Source organism: Phyllostomus hastatus, unplaced genomic scaffold (assembly GCF_019186645.2).
Source record: "Phyllostomus hastatus isolate PE091 unplaced genomic scaffold, TTU_PhHast_1.1 phas_contig_16, whole genome shotgun sequence".
Classification (NCBI taxonomy): Eukaryota; Metazoa; Chordata; class Mammalia; order Chiroptera; family Phyllostomidae; genus Phyllostomus; species Phyllostomus hastatus.
In genome coordinates this window covers 20335013-20343405 of record NW_025333643.1, presented here as the reverse complement: position 1 = coordinate 20343405, position 8393 = coordinate 20335013, and the positions used below count along the sequence as shown (strand labels likewise).

The following is an 8393-nucleotide window of genomic DNA, read 5'->3' as shown; positions in this document are numbered from 1 at the left end:
CAATTTTCCCCCTTTGTTCCCCCTCCATCCTTCACTCCCCAATCCTCCAGCATTGCTCCCCTTAGTTCATATCCATGGTTTGTACATATAAGTTCTTTGAATTCTCTGTTTCCTATACCATTTTTGACCTCTCCACATCTATTTTTATGCCTACCAATTATGCTTCTTCTTCCCTGCACCTTTTTCTCTCTATTTCTCCCCTCACCCTCACACTGAAATGTCCATTTTTCTGATTCTGTTCCTGTTCGAGTTGTTTGTTTAGGTAGTTAGTTTGTTTGTTTGAGGTTTGGTTGTTGATAGTTGTGAGGTTGTTGACATTTTATTGTTCATATTTTTTATCTTCTTTTTCTTGGATGAGTCCCTTTAATATTTCATAAAATAAGGGCTTGGTGATGATGAACTCCTTTAACTTGACCTTATCTGAGAAGCACTTTATCTGCCCTTCCATTCTAAATCATAGCTTTGCTGGATAGAGTAATCTTGGAGGTAGGTCCTTGCCTTTCATGACTTTGAATACTTCTTTCCTGTCCCTTCTTGCCTATAAAGTTTCTTTTGAGAAATCAGCTGATAGTCTTGTGGGTACTCCTTTGCAGGTAACTCTCTGCTTTCCTCTTGCTGCTTTTAAGATTCTCTCTTTATCTTTAATCTTAGAGAACTTAATGACGATGTGCCTTGGTGTGTTCCTCTCTGGGTCCAACTTCTTTGGGACTCTCTGAGCTTCTTGGACTTCCTGGAAGTCTATTTCCCTTGCCAGAATGGGGAAGTTTTCCTTCATTATTTGTTCAAACAAGTTTTCAATGTCTTGTTCTTGTTCTTCTCCTTCTGGCACCCCTATAATTTGGATATTGGAATGTTTAAAGTTGTCAAAGAGGTTCCAAAATCTGTCTTCATTTTTTTGAATTCTTATTTCTTCCTTCTGTTCCATTTGGGCGTTTATGTTTTCCTTTTGTTTCAAATCATTGATTTGGGTCTTGGTTTCCTTCTTGTCACTGTTGGTTTCCTGAATATTTTGCTTTATTTCACTCTGGGTATCTTTTATTTGTTCTTTCTTTTTTTTGACCAAGTTCCATCAGTTCTGTGAGTATTTTGATTACCAGGGCTTTAAACTCTTCATCAGATAGGTTGGCTATCTTCTAATTGCTTAGCTCTCTTTCTGGAGTTTTGCTCTGTTCTTTAATTTGAGCCCTATTTCTTTGTCTTAGCACACCTGTTAAGTTGTAAGGGGGCAGGGCCTTAGGTGTTCACCAGGGAAGGGCAACCCTCTTTGCTGCACTGTAGCACTACTTATGAAGGAGGGGCCAGAGAGGGAACAATGCAGCTCACCTGCTTGGCTCTAGCCCCACTTTCCAACGAACTCTTGTGTGCGACTGGGAGTTTCTCCCACTATGGCAAACACCCCCCCCGAACCCCCCATAGTCCACAGTCAGGTTTAAGTCTCAGTTTTCCATGCAGCCAGTCCCACCCAAATGGTTTGTAGTCTCGCTGGGGGTTCTCTTCATCTGCCAGTTTTACTAGTCTGATTGACTGTTTCTTTCATTCCTTGGTTGTTGGAGTTCTATGCAGTTTGATTTTCTGGCACTTCTGGTTGTTTATTGATTTTAGATTCATTGTTAACCTCCTTTTGGTTGTGCAAGGAAGCAAAGGGTTTCTACCTACTCCTCCACCTTGGCCAGAACTATGGAACTCCAATTGTACATGTTTGACTTTAATATTTTCTAATAAGCCCTTGAGACTCTCTTTATTTTTTTCTTTTATTCAGGTTTAATAACTTCTATTGATTTATCTTAACGTTCACAAATCTTCTTCTTTAGCATTTTTATGCTAATATTAAACCCAGTCCCAGTGATTTCATTTCAGATATTGCATTTTTTTTGTAAAATATTCATTTTTAAAATTGTTTGTAAGTCTCTGCTGACATTTCTTAACTTTGTGATTCATTGTGAGTGTATTTTCCTTTATATCATTAAGCATAGACATAGTAGTATGGAATTTCCTCAGAAAACTAAAAATGGAACTGCCTTTTGATCCAGCAATTCTGCTTCTGGGATTATATCCTAAGAACCCTGAAACACCAATCCAAAAGAACCTATGCACCTCAATGTTCATAGCAGCACAATTTACAATAGCCAAGTGCTGGAAGCAACCTAAGTGCCCATCAGTAAATGAATGGGTCAAAAAACTATGGTACATTTAGATGAAGGACCTGTTTTTAAAATATGACCTATGATAACATTACTATACCTGATAAGTTAACAATATCTCCTAATATCAACTATCAAGCCAGCTTTCAAGTTCCCTTAAAGTCTCACACATATTTTGTAGTTTGTTCATTGATTAGGTTCCAAATAATGGCATGCATTGTAATTGATTGATATAGGATTTATGTGTCTTTCATATATGTTTTTTCTTTTTTCTTTTTTACCTGCAACATTTTATTGAAGATACCAGGTAATTTCTCTTAGAGAGTTTTTACAGTTTGCATTTTACTAATTGTTCCCTGTTCGTGTTATTTCACATGGTCCTCTGCATTCCCCATAAAATGGTAACATGATCCAGTGGATTATCACATTAAAATTTGATTCCTTTACCAGAATAAAAAATAAATAAATAAAGTCCTTGTCTGATAATTCCAACATCTAGCCAGTCTCAAAGCTGAACTTTGTTGATTATCTTCCTTGAAAATGATCACATTATCCTCATTCATAATATTTGAGTAGTTTTAAATAATGTGCTAGATGTTGCGACTATTATATTGTGGGGACTCTAGATTCTGTTATATTCTTTTGAAGAGGCTTGCTGTTGTTTTAGCAAACAACTAACTCAAGTCTTCTCAAACTATGTATTCTTTCTACACTGTCATGGGTAGTGGTTCAAATCTAACTTCAGTTAGCTTTTCCTGAAAACTGCTTTGTGTTCATAATTTATTGGTTTACCAGAGACTTGAGCAGAGCTTGCATACAAAATTTGGGGTTTCCCTTCTTTGGAATTCTCCTTACTAAAGTTACTACCCCATTTTCTAGCAACTATGATTGTCCTGAGTTTTCTCCTCTAGTCCTAGAGGCCAAAATGATGAGTTTGCTATTGGAGTTTTGTCTACACTAAATCATGCAATGACTAAAGTCTTCTTTCAGGATAAAGCCATTAAAATGAAAATCTCTCTGCAGAATTCTTCTAAGTTTTGACTTCTCTTTAAAATCTGCCTATTTTGCTCATTCTCTAAAGCTTTCAGCCAGTTGATTTTTGTATGTTGTCCAAAGTTTATGGTTGTAATCTGTGGTAGTTCAGTCTTTCAGGAGCTTATTCTACCATAACAGAAGTGGAATTCTGAGTAAACACTTCATGATCCCTAATTTCTGAGGTTGCTGTTCCAAGCAAGTAGTATATGGTATTTTTCCCTTCTCTATTTTTTGATTATTCCGTGGGAGTAAGAGAGAAAATATTAAATAAGACCTTTGGGTGTCAATAGTAAGAAAACAGCTGGTAATGGAAAAAAGGCAGCAATTTGCCCAAGTAAAATTTGTGTATTGTCTTTGGATTTTGCTTTCTGCACACAGGCTGATAACCCCTTAAAATTTTGAGGGATATCATCTATACTATAGTCTCTACAGAAGTATGCAGTGGGTAATCTGGGTGGCTGTCTGTGGCAGCTCTGTCTGTCTTCTGTTGACCACAAATTAATCAGAAGTGAGGTATACTGAACATAGATACATTTAATTAAAAGCAGAAAATTTTGAGGGGGAAACAGGATGGCAGTGATGTAAGTGGGAGCTGAGCCCACTTACTCATGCATGCAGCTGGGACACCTAGCTGATCTTCTAAAGAACAGAATCAACATCCAATAGAATCCCAGCTGATATGAAGTTTAGAAACCAAAGAGTGTAGAGGACACTTAAAAAACAGGTGGTAAGGACATTTTGTAGGCCAATGAGAAGGTCCCTGGGCCTTTCTCTGGAGACCACTGCTGCAGGAGCATTGGAGGAGAGCTGGGTAAGTGGTAGAAACCTAGTAGCTCCATCCCCTCCCAGAGTGGGGAAGTCTCAGATCTGCACAAGGAGAGACCTAGACTATTAAATTCACTGTGGGGATAAAAAGACAATTAGTGACACAAAACCTGCAGCACACCCTGACTGGGGTTGCAGTCGCCAGCTGGGACAGTACCAGAGAAACTGAGGAACCAGGTGACACCTAGGGCTGAGAGAAGAGAGGGGCTGCAACTAGCCATGACCCAGATAGACTCTGGACTGGTAAGAGAGTTGGAATGTGTGGAAAGCCAGGCACTTGTTAGGAGCAATAGGTGGCACCCAAGGGGACTTTTCTCAAAAGATGCTCTCAGCCACTATGCAGGGGACTTGCTTGCATAGGACCTTCTGAACATAGTGGACAGTCCAGTGAAGGGGAAGGAGTGGTGGCACAAAATGCTCCCACTCAGGGTGCCTCACTGACTGGCCAAGAGTTGCAAAACAAGGTGGATTATCAGCATCCACCTGGTGCAAATGTACAGGGTAGACAGTGCAGACAGCACAGTCTCTGAGAGCATGGGCTGTAAACCAGACACCTGTGATTACTGTAATCCAGACTAAGCCCTCATCCTCTGGGAAACACAAGAAAGGAAATAAAATGGAGCCCAGGATCCTCCTCTGCCTGTGGGATCTGGGAAAACCTGAAAAACCAGATTGGCAGGTTTGAAATCAGTAGAAGGCTTTTTCCCTCCTCCAAGAGTAAGACAATAAGACCTGGAGCTGTAAGAAAACCAGAGAGAAATAAGAAGGCGAACACCAATGGCTGAGACAAATTTCACTTTGCTCTCCTTCAGAACTTGCATGTTCTTTTTATTTCTCACCTTTTCATTTATTTATTTATTTTTGTTTGTTTTTATTGTTTGATTTTCTTTTTTATTCTTTAATTTTGCATTTTAACTTTTCATATTGTATTTTAATTTTTCTTCTTTCACTTCATTCATATTCCAAATAACACACTACTCATGGTCTTTTACTTTTATTTTGAAAGAACAATGTAAATTTTTTAATAAAAACAATCACATAGCATTTACTGTGGTCTGGCAATAACAAAAGGGTACTCAAAACAATATGAATAAATGTTCAAGGACTACCTGTAACAAAGAACACCTAAAAAACACAAACTGTATTGCTCCTCAACAATTTTTCTTTTCATTAGTCATTTCTAGTTGGAGACACTTTGAAGGAGAGTAATATTATCTCCTTTCAGCATGATCTGACCTAGTTGTTTTCTTGACTTTGTTTTAGAATGAATCTCTTCTGCATCATCGAATACAAGGTTCATGTATTCATCAAAACCAATGATACAGCCCTCTATCCACATATTTACTTGCTCATAAAGCCACACCTGAATCTGAGATCTATTTTGCAAGTATCTGAAGATAAGGTTGATAGGCTGCACCATCACCTTCTGCACTTTCTGGCCCTGGCCACGATACGCCATGGTGGAAGCTGACAAAAGACCACACTTGATCTTTTACTTTTTAATCTTTATATTCACATTACACATTTTTAATCATACTATTGTTATTCCAAATCCCACACAGCACCCTTCCCTGATCTTAATCCATTTTGCCATCTTCCTAAGCTCTATTACTGTTGTGGTTAATTTTATTTTCTCTTATACTACACCAAGTTTACTTCCCTTAGTCTCATTATTTCTCCTCAATCTAAACTTGCATAAGCCCTCTTTTTCCTCAAGTCAGTTCACATTTTTTTCCCTTTTAATAAGATTTTCATAGATTTTCATAAACAGTGGCCAGTTGAGTGAAATATAATGGTTATTGCTGTACTTCTCCAATCAATCTCCTCTCTGTTCACTATTCATTTGTACTTTAAGTCCCATGGAATACTCTAGCACTGTATTACTTTATTTTGCCTTCCCCCTGCCCCTGATCAGCTGAGTAAGGAATTTTATTTTATTGTTTTCTCCCTTGCATTTTTTTTCATTTTTTTCTTTTTTCCTGCTCTCTCAACCTGTGCTTTACTCCCTACTCTTATTAACTTACTTCCACCATCCTCTCAAAATCATTTTTCTTTACTGTAGACATTTCATGTTCACCTTTCGCTTTTCTATGATATTCTTACTCCCATTCCACCTTTATTAAACTTCATTCTGCTGTCATTGCTATCAACACTGCTCTGGTTTTTCTGCACTTTTGTTCCTGTTGGTCCAGTACCATTTCAATTTTACTTCAAACCTCATAGTATACTCTTCCCTCTCCTTACCCCATAAATCCCATCACCCTTTTGTGTTTTTCTTACATTGTAAATTTTGCTCTCTCCCTTTCTTTGCCTCAGTTCTTTCCCAACTCTTATCAATTCTCCTCCCTTTTACCACATAACAGTTTGGCTTCTTATAGTAATCTCATATTCCCTTTGTCATATGTTATAATACTAGCAACCCTTCTTAACTTTTATTAATCTTAGTTCAATTGTAGTTGAGACTGCTGATGTGGCAGGGGGTTCTTTTTTCTGGCATAGGTTTGGTTGTCTGTTAATACTGCTTTGTTAACCAATATCTGTACAGCATCATACAAAACAAGGTGGGAGTTGAGAATATCAGTACACTCACTTGAGGGGAGAACCCACCAACAAAGGAGCCACTGACAGGTAAAACCCAGGTACAAAAAATAGATCCTCTGTAAATGGCAGAGAGGGCAACCCTAGAGCATCCAGACAAGGAGATCAAGAAGACTGCACCACTGAGTCACCAGGAACCAGAAAAAAAATGAAGAGTACAATATTTGAAATAAAAAATACACTAGAAGGAATTACAAGGAGGCTGGATGAAGCAGATGACTGAATTAGTATATTGGAAGACAAGGTAGAAAGAAATACCCAGGTAGAACAGCTGCATGAAACAAGACTAAAAAAATATGAATATAGCTTAAGGGAACTGCAAGACAACATGAAATGCAACAACATTCAAATCATAGGAATACCATGGTGCAGACACTGGCCCACAGTGTCTGCATCATTATGGAGGAAATGAGACATTCATACAAACTACTGAGTCCAGTGGAGGAAAAGGGACAGCATGGCTTTTCTCTCAAGGGGAGCAAAAGCCACAGCCTCTGCCATGACAGGCCTTTATTGGGTTTTCTCTGCCCATTACATGATGGTCTTCCTTTACTAAGCACAGGTTCACTTTAGGTAGTTACCTCTTACAGAAAACAAAGGAGCTAATGCTGCTAATCACATCATAGAAGAGGGATATTTGCAAATGAAAAGGCAAAAGTGGTTGAACCGGTTACACTCATCCTTGGAAGGTTTAGCATGGATTTTAGGAAGTTGCTTTGCAGTAAATGTCCTCAATTCAGGGTGAGGGAGTTTTAGAAAAAGCAAGACTCATAGTGGCCTAGGAACATTGCAGGCCTGATTCCCCACAGGAGAACCTATCTGTGGGCATGGGTCCTGTGCATCTCCCAGTGGGAGCTGGGCCCACACCACACAGAGTGGCCTCCTACATCTCCCCACCTTGTTTTTTGTTAGGACTGCTATAGATCCCACTAAGCTAGCTACTTGCTGGTCTCCCACACAACCCTGGGAAAATAATTTGCAAATGTGTTAAAGTACACAGAACATTATTACAATCAGTAAGCAACCAGCGGTTCCATAGACCCACATTCTCAGGTTAAGCCTATCAATCATTGTCAGGCAGTAATGATCAAATAGATAACATTCAAAGAACTCTGAGGGTCTATTTTGAGTCAGGGTCTGATAGCTAAAGGTCTATGAAACTTTGGGGAGACAAACTCAGTTCAGGCTTGGACCCTTATCATTTAAATTGAGGGTATTAGCAAAGCAGGTTTCATAGGATTTTATACTTTCTCTCTTAGGCCTGATTGCCCCTGGGAACCTGCCCTTGCCAGCACAGGGCTGCACCTATCTCCAGCATTGTTTCAGGCTTAGGTGGAGCAGGGGAAGGCAGGCAGTCAAGAGATTAGGAGACATCTTGCAGGCAGAATGAGGACTCAGGCTAAGTCAAAGCTAAGGGTTGAGGGTCCAATGCATCTCCCAGTGGGACCTGGGCCCACACCACACAGAGTGGCCTCCTACAATACCAGAAGGAGAAGAAAGGGAGCAAGGGATAGAAAACTTGTTTGAAAAATGATGACAGGAAACTTCCCCGACCTGTAGAGCGGAAAAGCCACATAAGTTCAGGAAGCACAGAAGGCCCCATTCAAGATGAACCCAAAAAGGCTTACTCCAAGATGCATCAGAATTAAAATGCTAAATTTTAAAGATAAAGAGAGAATCTTAAAGACAGCAAGGGAGAAACAGGAAGTAACATACAATGGACCTCCAATAAGACTAGCAGCTGATTTCTCCACAGAAACACTACAGGCCAGAATGGAATGGTAAGAGACACTC

General features: G+C 39.3%; 1 protein-coding gene across 1 annotated transcript; it reads right to left on the bottom strand.

Moving 5' to 3' along the window:
• Nucleotides 1–5175: 5175 nt before the first annotated feature.
• On the bottom strand, nt 5176–5472 carry LOC123814555 (small nuclear ribonucleoprotein E-like). Its single transcript, XM_045832454.1, has one exon. The coding sequence runs from the start codon at nt 5458–5460 to the stop codon at nt 5182–5184; it is 279 nt and encodes a 92-aa protein (XP_045688410.1). The 5' UTR covers nt 5461–5472; the 3' UTR covers nt 5176–5181.
• Between the last annotated feature and the right edge of the window lie 2921 nt (nt 5473–8393).

Excerpts from the sequence above, each read along its gene's own strand:
- LOC123814555 (XM_045832454.1), bottom strand. The coding sequence starts at position 5,460 with ATGGCGTATCGTGGCCAGGGCCAGAAAGTGCAGAAGGTGATGGTGCAG.